General features: G+C 45.2%; 1 protein-coding gene across 3 annotated transcripts in view; it reads left to right on the top strand.

The window, feature by feature from the left end:
• The window catches only part of tbcelb (tubulin folding cofactor E-like b), a 100,245-nt gene that overhangs the window by 55,914 nt on the left and 23,656 nt on the right, over nucleotides 1–20,675 (top strand). The window contains exon 8 of one of the 3 annotated variants that reach the window (XM_068054198.1): nucleotides 3,772–3,959. The exons of the other annotated variants lie outside the window; for them this stretch is intronic. Coding sequence (XP_067910299.1) covers nucleotides 3,772–3,959 — 188 coding nt within the window. The remainder of the gene's footprint in view (nucleotides 1–3,771; nucleotides 3,960–20,675) is intronic. 3 annotated transcript variants of the gene reach the window in all.

Here is a 20,675-nt window from a genome sequence, read left to right as displayed (position 1 = left end):
CCTCCGTGTCTTTATACTCCAATCCTCTAGATATAAAGGCTAGCATTCCATTAGCCCTTTTGATTATTTTCTGCACTTGCTCGTGGCATTTTAAAGATCTGTGCACCTGAACCTCCAAGTCTCTTTGGACATCCACTGTACTTAACCTCTTCCCATTTAGAAAGTAAAAGCAAAATACTGCGGATGCTGGAAATCTGAAATAAAAACAAGAAATGCTGGAACCACTCAGCAGGTCTGGCAGCATCTGTGGAAAGAGAAGCAGAGTTAACGTTTCAGGTCAGTGACCCTTCTTCGAAACTGACAAATATTAAAAATGTCACAAGTTATAATCAAGTGAGGTGGGAGTGGGGCAAGAGATAACAAAGGAGAAGGTGTAGATTGGACAAGGCCACATAGCTGACCAAAAGGTCATGGAGCAAAGGTCAATATGTTAATGGTGTGTTGAAAGACAAAGCATTAGTACAGAAAAGGTGTTAACGGACTGAATATTGAACAGCAGCAAGTGCAAACCTGAAAAAAAACTGGGTAAGCAAACTGAACAAACTAAAATAAAATGAAATAAATGCAAAAAAAGGTTGTAAAAAAAGAAAAAACTAAAAATGAAAGTAAAATGGGGGGCTGTCATGCTCTGAAATTATTGAGCTCAATGTTCAGTCCGGCAGGCTGTAGTGTGCCTAATCGGTAGATGAGATGCTGTTCCTCGAGCTTGCGTTGATGTTCACTGGAACACTGCAGCAATCCCAGTACAGAGATGTGAGCATGAGAGCAGGAGGGAGTTCAACACGTGAGCATGACAGCCCCCCATTTTACTTTCATTTTTAGTTTTTTCTTTTTTACATTTTTTGCAACCTTTTTTTGCATTTATTTCATTTCATCTTAGTTTGTTCAGTTTGCTTACCCACTGTTTTTTTTCATGTTTGCACTTGCTGCTGTTCAATATTCAGTCCATTAACACCTTTTCTGTACTAATGCTTTGTCTTTCAACACACCATTAACATATTGTTTGCCTTTGCTCCATGACCTTTTGGTCAGCTATGTGGCCTTGTCCAATCTACACCTTCTCCTTTGTTATCTCTTGCCCCACCCCCACCTCACTTGATTATAACCTGTGACATTTTTAATATTTGTCAGTTCCGAAGAAGGGTCACTGACCCGAAACGTTAACTCTGCTTCTCTTTCCACTGATGCTGCCAGACCTGCTGAGTGGGTTCCAGCATTTCCCATTTAGAAAGTACCCTGCTCTGTCGTTTTTTGGTCCAAAATGGATAACCTCACACTTGCCGGCATTGAAATCCATCTGCTACAGTTTTACCCACTCACCTAGTCTGTCAATATCTCCTTGCAATTTAATGCTATCATCTAGACTGTCTGCAATACCGCCGAACTTTGTATCATCAGCAAATTTGGATATATGACTTACTATGCCATCATCCAAGTCGTTAATGAATAATGTGAATAATTGAGGCCCCAACACAGATCCCTGCGGGACACCACTAGTTACATCCTGCCAATCGGAGTACTTGCCCATTATCCCCACTCTGTCGCCTACTACTCAACCAACTTTCTAACCACGTCAATAATTTGCCCTCCACTTCATGGGCTTCTACCTTAGTTAACAGTCTCTTATGTGGAACTTTATCAAATGCCTTCTGGAAGTCCATATAAATAACATTCCCCTATCACCTTCAAAAAATTCAATGCGATTTGTCAAACATGACCTTCCTGTCATGAATCCATGCTGGCTGTTCCTGATTAACTGAAATTTTTCTAGGTGTTCAGTCAACCTAGACTCCAGCAACTTGCCCACCGCAGATGTCAGGCTAACTGGTCTGTAATTTCCTTGTTTCCTCCTTTCACCCTTCTTAAAAAGTGGAGTGACGTGTGCAACTTTCCAATCCAGAGGGACCATTCCTGAATCTAGGGAACTCTGAAAGACTATAGTTAGGGCATCTACAATGTGCTCCCCTACTTCCTTTAACACCCTCGGATGGAAACCGTCAGGTCCTGGGGATTTCTCACTCTTTAGTTTCATTAATTTCCTTGTTACTGATGATTTACTTACGTTAATTGTATTAAGTCCCTGTCCCCTATCGGCTATTAATTTTTTCGAGACTTCCGGCAAGTTATCCTCCTTTTCAACTGTAAATACTGAGGCAAAGTAATTGTTCAACATGTCTGCCATTTCCCCATTATCAATGACCATATCTCCAGTTTCAGCTTTTAGTGGGCCTACATTGCTCTTGACCACCCGTTTTCCCTTTATGTAACTATAAAGTTTCTTATTGATTTTGATGTCTCTTGCATGTTTCCTTTCGTAATCTCTTCTAGTAGCTCTTATAAGCTGCTTTGTGACCCTTTGCTGGTCTTTGTATCGATCCCATTTGGCTGGATCTGTGCTGCTTTTTGCATTTTTGTAAGCCATTTCTTTTTGTTTTATGCCTAATCTCTAGTTGTCCATGGCTGTTTTTTCACGTGTACCTCACCCCAACGGCAGTGATATGGCTCTCATTAAGTCCCTCCACAGGTATATATATTAGCACCTTAGCTTTTCCATTCTCATTATTTAAAGTCCTCATTGCTTACTTTGTGCCAAGTCCCACAGTGATTTCCTTGTTGACATCTCCCTTCTCTTTCTTAACTTTTGCACCAAGTGATTACCCATCAGTGGTTTAAACATTTACCTCAATTCCCCTTGTCCCCTCTACTCTGATTTTTTTGCCCACTTTTTCTTACTTAACTACATCGTCATCTCCCACCCTCATCCACATGTGACTCCTTCCTCCTATCTCATCAGCTCTGTAGTCTTGATCGGTGATGAGGCTATCTTGGACCACTTCTTTGTTTTCCTTGCCATCCTCCTTCCAATTCTATTACCATCATGCTGTTCCCTAGCTCCTCACCAGCTAACTCAACTTGCCTCATGCTACCCCTTCCTCTAGCACTGAATGACTTAGCTGCACTTGTTGACTGTCTAGACAAATAATTCATTTCTGTTTTTGACACCCTTGTCTCTACTAAATCATTCCATCTCTCAATTCAGGTACACCTATCACATGACTGGTTTTGTCCACAGAGAGGTCTGACATGAACATGTGCAATATTAAGCCTTCCTCTCCCACCACCAAATCTTAGTTATAAAAGTTTGCAGCACAGAAAGTTGTCATGTGGCCAGTTGTGTCTTTGCTGTCTCTTTTCACTAGTGTAATTCAAAACTATTCTCTCCCCATAGTCTTGCATCATCACCTTCAAATATTTATCCATTTTTCATTAAAAAAATGTTGCAGTCTCTCAGCTAATACCTGTGGCAAAACCTTTGATTCTACAACAGCCCTCTGATAATTTTTCCTAACCCCTCTACTTACTCTTTGTGACAATTTTAAATTATTGACCACTCATCACTGATCCATCAGTAAGAGACGGTCTTTTCCTATTCATCAAAACTTTTCAGAATTTTAAAAATCTCCTATTAGATCTCCTTTTCTGCTCCAATGGACATAATGTCAATAGTGTCAAGTCTCCGCCCATCACTGTAGTTTTCCATCCCTGTGGAAGCTACACTGTGATCTTGATGCATTTCATTACCTCGTTTCTGTTGTACTCTTCGCCCTATTTATAAAATCCAGTAAGCTGTTGACCTTTTTTTCAATGGTTTCAATTACCTGCACTCTAACTTTCAGCGCATTATGTATTTGAAGCCTAGGGGTCTCTTCATTTTCACCCTACAGTGTTTTTCCATTCAGTATACACTCCCGTTGCTTGTTTTCCCTAAAGGCCTGCTACCCAACCTGAACCCGATGGGACCCGACGACATGTCCGGATCGGGTCGCTCTTTCGGGATTGGGCCGGGTCCGGGTCGGGGGGACACAGTACTCTGCAGCGAGCGAGTAAGCGTCTCTATGATATCATCGCGCTCATGCTGCTGCAGTGCAGCTTCCTTCCATTCCATCCATTCAAAAGTGGTAAGTACAGTGAGTGCACTATAGTCGGGTCGGGCGCGGGAAAAAAATGGAAGGACTCTGGCTGGGTCGGGCTCGGATCCGATGTTGTTCTGTCAGGTTCAGGTTGGGTTTTTTTTCCAGACCTGAGCAGGCCTTTAGTTTTCCTTCCCAAAATGTATTGCTTCATACTTCTCCATATCAAATTAAACCTATCGCTGTTTCACTAATGTCATGTCCTGAAGTTTTCTACAGTCTCCTGTCTGTTTGCCTTACCCCTATTTTTGTGACATACTACTCCATCATCTTGGAGGGTAAGGACAATCCATGATTTATTTTCAGTACTAGAGACTCAAAAAACCCCTTCTCCTACTTTCACCCTTCCCTCTACCAAAGTGCAAGGAACTCGTGGACATTTGTGTTTCAAATATTGAGATCACTGGTGCAGTTGCCTTAAGTACTATTATCTCTCCTTTGTCCTGCCTCCCATAACCTCTTCAGCTTCTGTTCTGCTCCACATTGAACTCTCCACTAACCTTTCTGGGCCTAATGCTTACTTATATTGAACAAAGAACAGTACAGCACAGGAACAGGCCATTCAGCCCTCCAAGCCTGCGCTGATCTTGATGCCTGCCAAAACTAACACCTTCTGCACTTCCGGGGCCCATATCCCTCTATTCCCTTCCTATTCATGTATTTGTCAAGATGTCTCTTAAACGTCGCTATCGTATCTTCTTCCACCACCTCCCCTGGCAGCAAGTTCCAGGCACTCACCACCCTCTGTGTAAAAACACGTGCCTCGCACATCCCCTCTAAACTTTGCCCCTCGCACCTTAAACCTATGTCCCCTAGTAACTGACTCTTCCACCCTGGGAAAAAGCTTCTGACTATCCACTCTGTCCTTGCCACTCATAACTTTGTAAACCTCTATTATGTCGCCCCTCCACCTCCGTCGTTCCAGTGAAAACAATCCGAGTTTATCCAACCTCTCCTCATAGCTAATGCCCTCCAGACCAGGCAACATCCTGGTAAACCTCCTCTGTACCCTCTCCAAAGCCTCCACGTCCTTCTGGTAGTGTGGCGACCAGAATTGCACACAATATTCTAAGTGTGGCCTAACTAAAGTTCTGTACAGCTGCAACATGACTTGCCAATTTTTATATTCTATGCCCCGACCGACGAAGGCAAGCATGCCGTATGCCTTCTTGACTACCTTATCCACCTGCGTTGCCACTTTCAGCGACCTGTGGACCTGTACGCCCAGATCTCTCTGCCTGTCAATACTCCTAAGGGTTCTGCCATTTACTGTGTACCTCTCACCTGCATTAGACCTTCCAAAATGCATTACCTCACATTTGTCCGGATTAAACTCCATCTGCCATTTCTCCGCCCAAGTCTCCAACCGATCTATATCCTGCTAATAGGTTTTGCTCCCTTTTTCAAATGCATTATAATTACCTCTTCCCTCCCACCCAATGAAGAAAAAAAACACACTCTTCACCTGTCATGTCAACTGCAACTACCCACTATCTTTAACTTTCCTTTCAACTCTGCAGTCCTTGTATATGCTGTATCAGAGCTTCAAGCTTGCCTTTTTCCCTGGAGTCCCTTGAATCCCCTGCTCCCAGCACCAAGACACTGGTCTTGGCAACAATATCCTTTGTGGCTGAGACGAAAGTGTATAATCTGCCCTTATTTAGTTGATTATCTTTCCCACTTCTACCACCTTGACCTTATGACTGTTGGAATGCCTGTCTGACATCGTAAACGCCTAATATTAACTTTGGTTCCACTCCTACCTGTCACACCAGATCTCCAGAAATGGCTTTCCCGGGCGCTGCATAGTCCCCTGCAGTTGCCCAATTATCAAATCATACAGCATAGGATGAGGCAGTTCGGCCCATTGTGCTTTTACTGACTCTTTAAAAGAGCTGTCTAATTAGTCTCACTCTCTGCTCTTTTCCCATAGCATGTAAATGTTTCCAAGTATTTATCGAATTCCCTTTTGAAAGTTATTGCTGAATCTGCTTCTAGGACCCTTTTAGGCTGTGAATTCCAGATCAGGACAACTGGCTGTGGGGGAAAATCTGTGTCCTCTGGATATGAAGCCTTCTGTCACTGGAAACAGTTTCCTTTTATTTACTGAATCAAAACGCTTCATCATTTTGCACACCTTTATCAAACTTCCACCAAACCTCTGCTCTGAGGAGAAAATCCCAGCTTCTCGAGTCCTTGTCCTGCCATCTTCAAAGACTTGTGTACGTACACACCCAGTCCTGCAACCTCTTTAAAATTGCACCATTTGGTTCAGATTGCATGTCCTCATTCTTCCTACTAAAATGAATCACTTCACTCTTCTCTTCCCTGTATGTGCCCATTTCACTAGTCTATTACTGTCCTCTTCATTGTTCACTATATTTCCTAAGTTTCATGTCATGTACAAACTTTGAAATTATGCCCTGCATACCCAAGTCCAGTTCATTAATATATATCAAAAAGTGGTCCCAACACTGACCCCTGGGGAACACCACTGAATAAATCCCTCCAATTTGGAAAAACAACGGTTCATTGCTACCTTCTGCTTTCTGTGTCTCAGCCAATTTTGTATCCATGCTGCCACTGTCCCTTTTAATCCCATGGAGTTTAATTTTGCTAATAAGTCTATTATAGAACATAGAACAGCACAGTACAGGCCCTTCGGCCCACGATGTTGTGCCGAACATTTAACCTCCTCTAATATCAAACTAACTACCTACCCTTCATTCTACTATCATCCATGTACCTATCCAAGAGTCGCTTAAATGCCCCTAATGTATCTGCTTCTACTACCACCGCTGGCAGCGCATTCCACGCACCCACCACTCTCTGTGTAAAGAACCTACCTCTGACATCTCCCCGAAACCTTCCTCCAATCACCTTAAAATTATGCCCCCTGGTGATAGCCCTTTCCACCCTGGGAAAAAGTCTCTGACTATCCACTCTATCTATGCCTCTCATCATCTTGTACCCCTCTATCAAGTCACCTCTCATCCTTCTTCGCTCCAATGAGAAAATCCCTAGCTCCTTCAATCTTTCTTCATAGGACATGCCCTCCAGTCCAGGCAGCATTCTGGTAAATCACCTCTGCACCCTCTCTAAAGCTTCCACATCCTTCCTATAATGAGGCAACCAGAACTGAACACAATATTCCAAGTGTGGTCGAACCAGGTCCTTATAGAGCTGCAGCATAACCTCGCGGCTCTTAAACTCAATCCCCCTGTTAATGAAAGCCAACACACCATACGCCTTCTTAACAACCCTATCAACTTGGGTGGCAACTTTGAGCGATCTATGGACATGGACCCCAAGATCCCTCTGTTCCTCCACACTACCAAGAATCCTGTCTTTAAGCCTGTATTCCGCATTCAAATTCGACCTTCCAAAATGAATCACTACACACTTTTCCAGGTTGAACTCCATCTGCCACTTCTCAGCCCAGCTCTGCATCCTGTCAATGCCCCGTTGCAACCTACAACAGCCTTCCACACTATCCACAACTCCAGCAACCTTCGTGTCATCGGCAAACTTGCTAACCCAGCCTTCCACATCTTCATCCAAGCCATTTATAAAAATCACAAAGAGCAGAGGTCCCAGAACAGATCCTTGTGGAACACCACTGGTCACCGAGCTCCATGCTGAATACTTTCCATCTACTACCACCCTCTGACTTCTATGGGCCAGGCAATTTTGTATCCAGACAGCCAGCTTTCCCTGAATCCCATGCCTCCTTACATTCTGAATGAGCCTACCATGGGGAACCTTATCAAACGCCTTGCTAAAATACAATACAATTGTATTTTGAAAGTCCATATAACATCAACCCCACTACCCTCTCTGTTACTTCAAAAAAACTCAATCAAGTTAAACACAATTTGTCTTTAACAAAATCTGTGCTGTTATTCATCTTTGACTTTCTTTTTCCTCATCTACATGCTGCCCATCATTTACATCATCCTTTGGCATGGTTTATGACACCAGTTCTAACACCATACCTCAGTAATGCCAACCCTATCATCTCAAATCAGGAGACAAAATCTTAGAATGAAGAGATTTCTATAAAAATTGAGGTTTTTTTCAAAAATAAACCAATATAGATTGACACTTGGTTTATAAACCTCATTTAGTGGCTTACTTAATCTCTTTAACAGGTCAGAGCTCATCACAAAAACTATAGTACTCCACATTTGGACTTAACAAAAGGTGAAGTCACATGGGATCAGAGGGGAGCTGGCAAGATGGATACAGAACTGGCTCTGTCATAGAAGACAGAGGGTAGCAGTGGAAGGGTGCTTTTCTGAATGGAGGGATGTGACTAGTGGTGTTTGTTTTTATTTATTTAGAGATACAGCACTGAAACTGGCCCTTCGGCCCACTGAGTCTGTGCCGACCAACAACCACCCATTCATACTAACCCTACAGTAATCCCATATTCCCTATCACCTCCCTACACTAGGGGCAATTTACAACGGCCAATTTACCGATCACCTGCAAATCTTTTGGATGTGGGAGGAAACCGGAGCACCCGGTGAAAACCCACGCAGACATGGAGAACTTGCAAACTCCGCGCAGGCAGTACCCAGAATCGAACCCGGGTCCCTGGAGCTGCGGGGCTACGGTGCTAACCACTGCGCCACTGTGCCGCCCTGTGTTCCGCAGGGATCAGTGCTGGGACCTTTGCTGTTTATAGTATATACAAATGATTTGGAGGAAAATGTAGCTGGTCTGATTAAGTTTGCGGATGACACAAAGGTTGGTGGAGTTGCGGATAGTGATGAGGATTGTCTGAGGATACAGCAGGATATAGATCGGTTGGAGACTTGGGCGGAGAAATGGCAGATGGAGTTTAATCCGGACAAATGTGAGGTAATGCATTTTGGAAGGTCTAATGCTGGTGGGAAGTATACAGTAAATGGCAGAACCCTTGGGAGTATTGACAGGCAGAGAGATCTGGGCGTACAGGTCCACAGGTCGCTGAAAGTGGCAACACAGGTGGATAAGGTAGTCAAGAAGGCATATGGCATGCTTGCCTTCATCGGTCGGGGCATAGAGTATAAAAAATTGGCAAGTCATGTTGCAGCTGTACAGAACTTTAGTTAGGCCACACTTAGAATATTGCGTGCAATTCTGGTCGCCACACTACCAGAAGGACGTGGAGGCTTTGGAGAGGGTACAGAAGAGGTTACCAGGATGTTGCCTGGTCTGGAGGGCATTAGCTATGAGGAGAGGTTGGATAAACTCGGATTGTTTTCACTGGAACGACGGAGGTGGAGGGGCGACATAATAGAGGTTTACAAAGTTATAAGCGGCATGGACAGAGTGTATAGTCAGAAGCTTTTTCCCAGGGTGGAAGAGTCAGTTACTAGGGGACATAGATTTAAGGTGCGAGGTCAAAGTTTAGAGGGGATGTGCGAGGCAAGTTCTTTACACAGAGGGTGGTGAGTGCCTGGAACTTGTTGCCGGGGGAGGTGGTGGAAGCAGGTACCAAGACGTTTAAGAGGCATCTTGACAAATACATGAATAGGATGGGAATAGAGGGATACGGACCCCAGGAGTGCAGAAGGTTTTAGTTTAGGCAGGCATCAAGATCGGTGCAGGCTTGGAGGGCCGAATGGCCTGTTCCTGTGCTGTACTGTTCTTTGTTCTTTGTTAACAAGGCCTAATTTCAGCGACCAAAATCCTTCATCCCAAGGACGCCTGTAGAACATCCAACCTGAGATATAGTCAGGCTATTTTGTAAGCTTCCAGAGTGGCTGCCTCAGATGAGTGTTTGGCCCTTTCCATAGAATAAGGAGGGGCTTAATGCCTGACTTAGGGCCCCTCAGGGAAACTGGGATGCTCAGACATTGCCTCCTCACACCAATGGGGAGTCTCTTTTCATGGTGCTCTCCTCCTAGTGGGAGTATGAGAAGTCCTTCTTGGAAGCCTCAGTCGTCGCATTCCCCCCAGCCCCCCCCCCCCCACCACCCACTCCAGTCAGTATTTATGAGCAGGGGTCTGTCTCACTGTCTTTCCATTAATGTCCCTCTCCCACCACCCTGCCCAATCTCTGACCTCAGAGCTGCACCGAACTGCTAAGTACCAGGCTCTTAGTGTGAACGAGCCCAGAACTCCAAGTGCCTCTTGCTCCTCGGAGCCTGTTACGTGCTCTGTGCAGAGGGGCCAAGTGTCCCAAAACCGCCAACAAATCCTTTCTCTGTGGCTCCAGCACAAACTTTGGGACTACATGCTATATCACCCCGTAACTCCTGCAGATATGTCACTACATAATGCAAAGTACCTTTTTGTGCATAATCGTTTCAGGCACAGCAAAACAACATGCTTCAGCAAGTCCCACTTACATTTCTTTCCTCCTCCTTTCATGGGATGTGAATGTTCCTGGCAAGGCCAACATTTCTTACCCATCCCTAATTATCCTTGAGAAGTTGGTGGCGAACCACTGCCTTAAACTGTTGCAGTCCATGACATGTAGGTATACCCACAGTGCTGTTAGAGAGGGAATTCCAGGATTTTGATGCAGCAACTGTGATGGAACAGCAAGTGTGGCTTTGAGGGGAACCTGCAGGTGGTGGTGTTCCCATGCAACTGCTGCTGCTGTTCTTCCAGATGGAGAGGTCGTGGGTTTGGAAAGTGGTGTCAAAGAAGCCTTGGTGAGTTGCTGCAGTGCATCTTATAGATGGTGCACGCTAAAGGCCAGTTACCCGACCCGAGCCCGACGGGACTAGACGTGTCGGGTTCGGGTCGGGTTGCACTTCTGGGTCTGGCATTCTGGCTCTGGTCCGGCAGGGCCAGGTCGGACACGCTCTAGCACCACCTCCGGTAAGTGGCTTCAATCCTAATGTACTTTTTGGACTTGAAAGGTGGTTTTATAGAGTCGCACAACATAGAAACAGGCCCTTCAGCCCACCACGCCCATGCCGACCATAATGCCTATCTATAATAATCCCACCTGCCTGCATTAATTCCATATCCCTCTATGCCTTGCTCATTCAAGTACCTGTCCAGATGCCTCTTAAATGTCACTACTGTTCCTGCTTCCACCAACTCAGGCAGCTCATTCCAGATACCCACTATTCTTTGTGTGAAAAATTTACCCCTTTGATCCCCTTTAAACCTCCTCCCTCTCACCTTAAATCTATGCCCTCTAGTTTTACTCACCCCTACATGGGAAACAGACTCTGGCTATCTACCCTATCTATGCCTCTCTCAATTTTATATACCTCTATCATGTCCCTTCTTGGCCTCCTTCGCTCCAGGGAAAACAGACCCAGCCTATTCAATCTCTCTTTATGCCTCCAAACCAGGGAGCATCCTTGTGAATCTTTTCTGCACCCTCTCCAGCTTAATCACATCTTTCCTGTAGTGCGGCGACCAGAACTGCGCGCACTACTCCGAATGCAGCCTAACCAACGTTATGTACAACTGTAACATGACGTCCCAACTCTTGTACTCAATGCCTCGGCCAATGAAGGCAAGCATGCCATACGCCTTCTTCACCACCCTGTCTATCGGTGTTGCCACTTTCAGGTAACTATGTACTTGCACCCCAAGGTCTCTCTGCTCAACAACACTCCCCAGGGCCCTGCCATTCACTGTATATGTCCTGCCCTGGTTTAACTTCCCAAAATGCATCAGTTTGCACTTGTCTGCATTAAATTCCATTTGCCACTCCCTTGCCCACTTTCCCAGTTGATCTATATCCTGTTGTAACCTTAGCCAACCTTCTTCACTGTCCACGATACCACCAATTTTGGTGTCATCTGCAAACTTAATAATCATGCCCCTTACATTCACATCCAAGTCATTAATATATATGACAAACAACAGAGGGCCCAGCACTGATCCCTGCGGCGCACCACTGGTCACCGGCCTCCAATCTGAAAAACAATCCTCCACTACCACCCTCTGCCTCCTATCACCAAGCCAATTTTGTATCCAATTTGCTAGCTCACCCTGGATCCCATGTGTTTGAACCTTCTGGACCAGCCTACCATGCGGGATCTTGTCAAAGGCCTTGCTAAAGTCCATGTAGACAATGTCCATCGCCTGGCCCTCGTCAATCCTCTTGGTCACCTCCTCGAAAAACTCAATCAAATTCGTGAGACATGATTTCCAACGCACAAAGCCATGCTGACTATCCCTCATCAGACCTTGCCTTTCCAGATGCATATAAATCCTGTCTCTCAGAATCCCTTTCAATAACTTTCCCACCACTGATGATAGGCTCACCGGCCTGTAGTTCCCTGGCTTATCCCTGCTGCCCTTCTTAAATAAAGGCACAACATTAGCTATCCTCCAGTCTTCTGGTACCTCACCCATGGCTAACGATGATACAAAAATCTCTGCCAGGGCCCCAGCAATCTCCTCCCTTACTTCCCATAGCATCCAAGGATACACCTGGTCAGGCCCTGGGGACTTATCCACCTTAATGTGCTTCAAGACCTCCAACACCTCCTCCTTTGTAATGTTGATATGCTCCAGGATATCGGTGTTCCCTCCCTTGAACTCACTAGCTTCCATGACCTTCTCCATGGTAAATACGGATGAGAAATATTCATTTAAGGCCTCGCCCATTTCCCGTGGCTCCACACATAGATTGCCACACTGATGCTTAAGAGGACCTACTCTCTCCCTAGCTACCCTTTTACTCTTAATATACTTGTAGAATCTTTTCGGATTCTCCTTTATATTATCTGCCAGGGAAATCTCATGGCCCCTTTTCGTCCTCCTAATTTCCTCCTTAAGTGTAGTCCTACATCCCCTATACTCTTTGAGGGACTCGCTCGATCCCAGCTGCCTATACCTAACATATGCCTCTTTCTTTGTCCTGACCAGACCCCCAATATCCCTCATCAACCAAGGTTCCCTAAACTTGCCAGCCTTGCCTTTCCATCTAACAGGAGCAGATCGGCCCTGAACTCTTCCTATCTCACTTTTAAAAGCCTCCCACTTGCCAGACGTCCATTTACCTGTAAACAGCCTCTCCCATTCAACTTTTGAGAGTTCCTGTCTGATGCCATCGAAATTAGCCGTCCCCCAATTTAAGACTTCAACCTGAGGACCAGTCCTATCCTTTTCCATAACTATCTTGAAGCTAATAGAGTTATGGTCACTGGTCCCAAAGTGCTCCCCCACTGACACATCAACCACCTGCCCATCCTCATTTCCTAAGAGGAGGTCGAGTGTAGCCCCTTCTCTAGTAGGGCCATCCACATACTGCTTCAGAAAACTATCCTGGACACACTTAACAAATTCTTCCCCATCTGATCCCTGAGCACTAAGGCAGTCCCAGTCAATATTAGGGAAGTTAAAATCACCTACTATTACAACCCTATAATTCCTACACCTATCTATGATTTCCCTACATATATGCTCCTCCACTTCCCTCTGACTATTGGGGAGCCTTTAGTATAATCCCATCAAAGTGTTCACCCCTTTCTTATTTCTAAGTTCTACCCATATGGCCTCGCTGGACATTCCCCCTGGGATATCCTCTCTTCGTACTGCCGTGATGTCCTCTCTAATCAATGGTGCAATTCCCCCTCCTCTCTTACCACCACCTCTGTCATGCCTGAAGCATCCATACCCCGGAACATTGAGCTGTCAGTCCTGCCCGTCCCTCAACCACGTTTCCGTAATAGCTATAATATCACAATCCCATGTACCGATCCTTACCTGTAAGGCTTCTTGCATTAAAGTAAATGCAGTTTAACCTACCAGACCTTCCACGCTCTTTGTCCTGCCCCTGCCCAGCCTGCCTACTGGACTTGCTTGCTTTAACCTCTACATTTGCCTCAACTATCTCATCGGAGAGACTACTGCTTTGGGTCCCACCCCCCCTCCCCGCAAGACTGGTTGAAACCCTCCCGAGTAGTACTAGCAAGCCTCCCCTCAAGAATATTGGTCCCCTTCCAGTTTAGATGCAACCCGTCCTTCTTGTACAGGTCACCTCTGCACGAGAAGGGATCCCAGTCTTCCAAATAGCTGAAGCCCTCCCTCCAATGCTAGCTCTTGAGCCACGCTTTCATTTGCCTTATCCTCCTATTTCTACCCTCACTAGCACGTAGCACAGGGAGTAATCCTGAGATTACAACCCTCGAGGTCCTGCTTTTTAACCTTTTGCCTAACTCCCTATATTCAGTTTGCATCTCTCTTCCTGCCTATGTCGTCAGTACCAATATGGACCATGACCTCTGGCTGCTCACCCTCCCCTTTTCAGAATGTCCTGCAGCCCTCCGAGACATCCCTGACCCGAGCACCAGGGAGGCATCATACCATCTTGGAGTCTCGTTTGTGGCCACAGAAACGCCCATCTGCAACCCTTACGATAGAATCCCCTATCACTATAGCTCTTCCACCCCTTTTCCTTCCCTGCTGTGCAGTAGAGCCCTCCGTGGTGCCACGAACTTGGCTGTTGCTGCTTTCCCCTAGGAAATCATCCCCCCCCCGCCCCCCCCCCAACAGTATCCAAAGCGGTATATCTGTTTGAGAGAGGGATGGCCACAGGGGACTCCTGCACTACCTGCCTGCGCCTACTACTCCGTCTGGTGGTCACTCATCTCTTTTCTGCCTGTGCAGCCATTACCTGCGGTGTGACCACCTCACTAAAAGTGCTATCCAAGACGTCCTCAGCATTGCGGATGCTCCACAGTGAATCCACCTGCAGCTCCAGCTGGGTAATGCGGGTAGCCAGTAGCTGCAGCTGGATACACTTCCTGCACACATGGTCGTCAGGGACACTGGAAGCATCCCTGATTTCCCACATAGCGCAGGAGGAGCATATCACAGGGCTGAGCTCTCCTGTCATGACTTACCCTTAAGATTAATTAGTTACTCCCTTAATTAAAAAATACTAATTACACGAGGGGCCTTGTTCTCCCCAGTCCAATCTAAAGTCCTTAACAAAAAAACACTTTAGTCGTACTCACCTTATAACCAGAGGTTTTTTTCAACAAAAAACAAACTTTCCCCTTTTTTTAAAAAGATATTTAATTACACTAACAGCTGCTACTCACCATCCAATCACCATGCAGCTCTCCTCTGATGTCTCTGTTGCCTTTTTTTTTCAAAACTCCAGATGTACTGAGGAGTTTCAGCAGGCTGGCTGAGATTGTGGAGGAGTCTGCATCTATAGAACATAGAACATTACAGCGCAGTACAGGCCCTCGATGTTGCGCCGACCTGTGAAACCATCTGACCTACACTATTCCATTTTCATCCATATGTCTATCCAATGACCACTTAAATGCCCTTAAAGTTGGCGAGTCTACTACTGTTCCACGCCCCTACTACTCTGAGTAAAGAAACTACCTCTCACATCTGTCCTATATCTATCACCCCTCAACTTAAAGCTATGTCCCCTCGTGTTTGCCATCACCATCCGAGGAAAAAGACTCTCACTATCCACCCTATCTAACCCTCTGATTATCTTATATGTCTCTATTAAGTCACCTCTCCTCCTCCTTCTCTCAACGAAAACAACCTCAAGTCCCTCAGCCTTTTCTCGTAAGACCTTCCCTCCATACCAGGCAACATCCGAGTAAATCTCCTCTGCACCCTTTCCAAAGCTTCCACATCCTTCCTATAATGCGGTGACCAGAACTGCACGCAATACTCCAGGTGCGGCCGCACCAGAGTTTTGTACAGCTGCAGCATGACCTCGTGGCTCCGAAACTCGATCCCCCTACTAATAAAAGCTAACACACCATATGCCTTCTTAACAGCCCTATTAACCTGGGTGGCAACTTTCAGGGATTTATGTACCTGGACACCAAGATCTCTCTGCTCATCTACACTACCAAGAATCTTCCCATTAGCCCAGTACTCTGCATTCCTGTTACTCCTTCCAAAGTGAATCACCTCACACTTTTCCGCATTAAACTCCATTTGCCATCTCTCAGCCCAGCTCTGCAGCCTATCTATGTCCCTCTGTAACCTACAACATCCTTCGGCACTATCCACAACTCCACCGACTTTCGTGTCATCCGCAAATTTACTAACCCACCCTTCTACACCCTCATCCAGGTCATTTATAAAAATGATAAACAGCAGTGGCCCCAAAACAGATCCTGGCGGTACACCACTAGTAACTAAACTCCAGGATGAACATTTGCCATCAACCACCACCCTCTGTCTTCTTTCAGCTAGCCAATTTCTGATCCAAAGCACTGAATCACCTTCAATCCCATACTTCCGTATTTTCTGCAATAGCCTACCGTGGGGAACCTTATCAAACGCCTTACTGAAATCCATATACACCACATCCACGGCTTTACCCTCATCTACCTGTTTGGTCACCTTCTCAAAAAACTCAATAAGGTTTGTGAGGCACGACCTACCCTTCACAAAACTGTGCTGACTATCTCTAATGAACTTATTCTTTTCAAGATGATTACAAATCCTATCTCTTATAACCTTTTCCAACATTTTACCCACAACCGAAGTAAGGCTCATAGGTCTATAATTACCAGGGCTGTCTCTACTCCCCTTCTTGAACAAGGGGACAACATTTGCTATCCTCCAGTCTTCCGGCACTATTCCTGTCGACAATGACGACATAAAGATCAAGGTCAAAGGCTCTGCAATCTCCTCCCTGGCTTCCCAGAGAATCCTAGGATAAATCCCATCTGGCCCAGGGGACTTATCTATTTTCACACTTTCCAAAATTGATAACACCTCCTCCTTGTGAGCCTCAATCCCATCTAGCCCAGTAGTCTGTATCTCAGTATTCTCTTTGACAACATTTTCTTTCTCTACTGTAAATACTGACGAAAAATATTCATTTAACGCTTCCCCTATCTCCTCTGATTTCACACACAACTTCCCACTACTATCCTTGATTGGCCCTAATCTAACTCTAGTCATTCTTTTATTCCTGATATACCTATAGAAAGCCTTGGGGTTTTCCTTGATCCTCTCCTCGCTCTTCTTAGCTCTCCCTTTAGATCCTTCCTGGCTAGCTTGTAACTCTCAAGCGCCCTAACTGAGCCTTCACGTCTCATCCTAACATAAGCCGCCGCCTTCCTCTTGACAAGCGCTTCAACTTCTTTAGTAAACCATGGCTCCCTCGCTCGACAACTTCCTGCCTGCCTGACAGGTACATACTTATCAAGGACACGCAGTAGCTGCTCCCTGAATAAGCTCCACATTTCGATTGTGCCCATCCCCTGCAGTTTCCTTCCCCATCCTACGCATCCTAAATCTTCCCTAATCACATCATAATTTCCTTTCCCCCAGCTATTATTCTTGCCCTGCGGTATATACCTGTCCCTGCCCATCGCTAAGGTAAACCTAACTGAATTGTGATCACTATCACCAAAGAGCTCACCTACATCTAAATCTAACACCTGGCCGGGTTCATTACCCAGTACCAAATCCAATGTGGCATCGCCCCTGGTTGGCCTGTCTACATACTGTGTCAGAAAACCCTCCTGCACACACTGGACAAAAACTGACCCATCTAAAGTACTCGAACTATAGTATTTCCAGTCAATATTTGGTAAGTTAAAGTCCCCCATAACAACTACCCTGTTACTCTCACTCCTGTCGAGAATCATCTTCGCTATCCTTTCCTCTACATCTCTGGAACTATTCGGAGGTCTATAGAAAACTCCCAACAGGGTGACCTCTCCTCTCCTCTTTCTAACCTCGGCCCATACTACCTCAGTAGACGAGTCCTCAAACGTCCTTTCTGCCGCCGTAATACTCTCCTTGATTAACAATGCCACACCCCCCCCTCTTTTACCATCTTCTCTGTTCTTACTGAAACATCTAAATCCCGGAACCTGCAACATCCATTCCTGTCCCTGCTCTACCCATGTCTCCGAAATGGCCACAACATCGAGATCCCAGGTACCAACCCATGCTGCAAGCTCACCCACCTTATTCCAGATGCTCCTGGCGTTGAAGTAGACACACTTTAAACCAAGTTCTTGCTTGCCAGTGCCCTCTTGCGTCCTTGTAACCTTAACCTTATCCCTGACCTCACTACTGTCAACATCCTGTACACTGGAACTACACTGGAATCTAGCCTGTGTGGTGTAATTTTGCTTGGAATCACCACTGCAGTCTACTCTGGAGAGTGTGGTCACTTCCAGGAATGCTGCAGCCAGTCCCTCACAGCAGGATTCCATGTTCACACGCTTTGCAGCTTTGGTGCTAATAGCTGCCTACGGGGGAGGATTGCCTAGACCAAAAGTAAATACACTGTTCCAGATGAAGGATTGGAAAGATATCAGTCATGTCTGTAAAGATGGGGAATGTTGATTTTTATTATCAGCTTCTCTCAGCCCAGGGCACTAGGAACTCTAGCTAAACTATGCCAAAGTGACCCCTATTAGCACCTCACTCACTGGGAGCAGCTCCATCTGAAGCTTTGATAAGATACCTTCTAGGAATAAAAATTTCAGGCAACAAACAACTTGGTCTTTGTCCAGAGCGATATGCATCAAGGTTATGAACTGCCTTCACTTGCTGGGATTGGCTCATTTCCTTTGTACCTAGAATCCAGGTGTAGATGAATGCCTCTACAGAGGGCAGCCAGCCAGGTGCATTCTGCAGATCCTTCAGAGAAATGAAGTGATTCCCTTGCATGCATTTGACTCAATAAAATTTAAATTCCCTAATCCCATAAGATAGTATGGCTAAAACTGCCGCATTTACAAAATATTACTGCTTAAATCTAATGCCTGCATATGAAGTCTTTGGCGGGTCTGTCCTGACAGTTATCCCTAACAATGTATTCCAGTAGTTTTCTACAACTGCTGTTAAATTGACAAACCTGTAGTTACCTGTTTTCTCTTCCCACACCCTTCTTTTAAAAAAAAAAGTTGTTGTTAGCAAATTTCCAATGCAACATCATAATTCATGAATCAAGAGAGCTTGAAAAGGTTATGACAATATGCTTAATGAGTACTTTATCTCAGTGTTCACTAAGGAAATGGAAGCTGACAAAATATCAGAAGTGGAGAGAGTCGAGACAATAAGATAAAAATTGAGGGGGGAGGTACTAAAAAGGCTGGCTGTGCTTGGGACTTGCATCCCAGGTTGTTAAAGGAAGTGGGGATGATAGCAGAAGGGCTTGCCATAACCTTCCAATCTTCCCTCGATACAGGGGAGGTTCCAGAGGATTGGTGAGTGGCAAATGTGACACCCTTATTCAAGAAAGGGTGTTAGGACTCTCAGTAACTGCAGGCCAGTTAGTTTGCCATCAGTGATGGGTCAGGTTCAATCGGGGAAAATATCAATGGACACTTTGAGAGGCTCCAAGTTAATTAAGGATAACCAGCATCAATTTGTAAAAGGCAGATCATGTTTGACTAATCTATTTGAATTTTTTGATGAAGTAACAAAGAAGGTTGATGAAGGGAATGCAGTGGTTGTTTATTTGGATTTTAAGAAAGCATTTGATAAGGTACCACATAAAAGGCTGGTTAGCAAAATTAAGGCTCATGGAATAGGAGGGTCAATGTCCAATTGGATAAAAAATGGGCTTGAGGACAGAAAACAGCGAGTTGTAGTAAATGGTTGTTTTTCAGACCGGAGGATGGCAGACAGTTGTGTTCCCCAAGGGTCTGTGCTAGGACTACTGTATTTTTTTTTGCTATATATAAATGAATTGGATCTTGGATTACAGAGTATAATCTCGAAATTTGCTGATGACCTCAAACATGGAGGTGTGGCAAACTGTGAGGGTGATATGAACTGCCTGTAACAGGATGTAGATAGGCTCGCTGAATGGGCAGAGAGATGGCAGGTGGAATTTAATACTGACAAGTGTGAGGTGATGCATTTTGGCAGAAGGAATAGGGAGAGGCAATATATACTTAATGGCACAATTCTAAAGAGTGAACGGAACAGAGGGACCTGGGGGTGCATGTGTATCAATCTTTGAAGGTGGGAGGACATATTGAGAAAGAGGTTTATAAGGCATATGGGATCTTTGGCTTCATAAATAGATGCATTGAGTACAAAAGGAGGGAAGTTATGCTGAAGCTTTATAAAGCTCTGGTTAGGCCCCAATGGAAGTCTTGTGTCCAGTTCTGGTCACCACACTTTAGGAGGATGTGAGTGTCCTTGACAAGGTACAGAGGAGATTTACCAGAATGATTCCAGGGAGGGAGGATTTTAGTTATACGGTTAGGTTGGAAAAGCTGGGTTTATTTTCCTTAGAGCAATGGAGATTGAGGGAGATTTCAGTTCAATTATTCCATGGGATGTGGGTGTCATTGGCAAGGCCAGGATTTGTTGTTCATCCCTAATTGCCCTTGACAACTGAGTGGCTTGCTAGGCCATTTCAGAGGGCTGTTAAGAATCAACCACATTGCTGTGGGTCTGGAGTCACATGTAGGCCAGACTGGATAAGGACAACAGAGTTCCTTAGATGGGTTTTTACAACAATCGATAGTTTCAGTAATGGTGACATGAAACTAGCTTTCAATTCCAGGTTTTTATTCATTAAATTGAATTTAAATTCCGCCAGCTGCTGTGGTGGGATTTGAGCCTGTGTCCCCAGGGAATTAGCCTGGGCCTCCGGATTACTGGTCCAGTGACATTACCAATACACCACCATCTCCCCCCAGTAGAAGTATGCCAATTATAACAGGCTTGGATAAGTTAGACAAGAAAAAATTGTTCCCATTAACAAATGGTACAAGGACTAGGGATCACAGATTGAAATTTTTGGGCAAAAGTTACAGTGGGAAT

This window comes from Heterodontus francisci, chromosome 22 (assembly GCF_036365525.1).
Source record: "Heterodontus francisci isolate sHetFra1 chromosome 22, sHetFra1.hap1, whole genome shotgun sequence".
Lineage (NCBI taxonomy): Eukaryota > Metazoa > Chordata > Chondrichthyes > Heterodontiformes > Heterodontidae > Heterodontus > Heterodontus francisci.
Note: the sequence above shows the minus strand (reverse complement) of the source record. Positions and strands in the feature narration are given on the sequence as shown.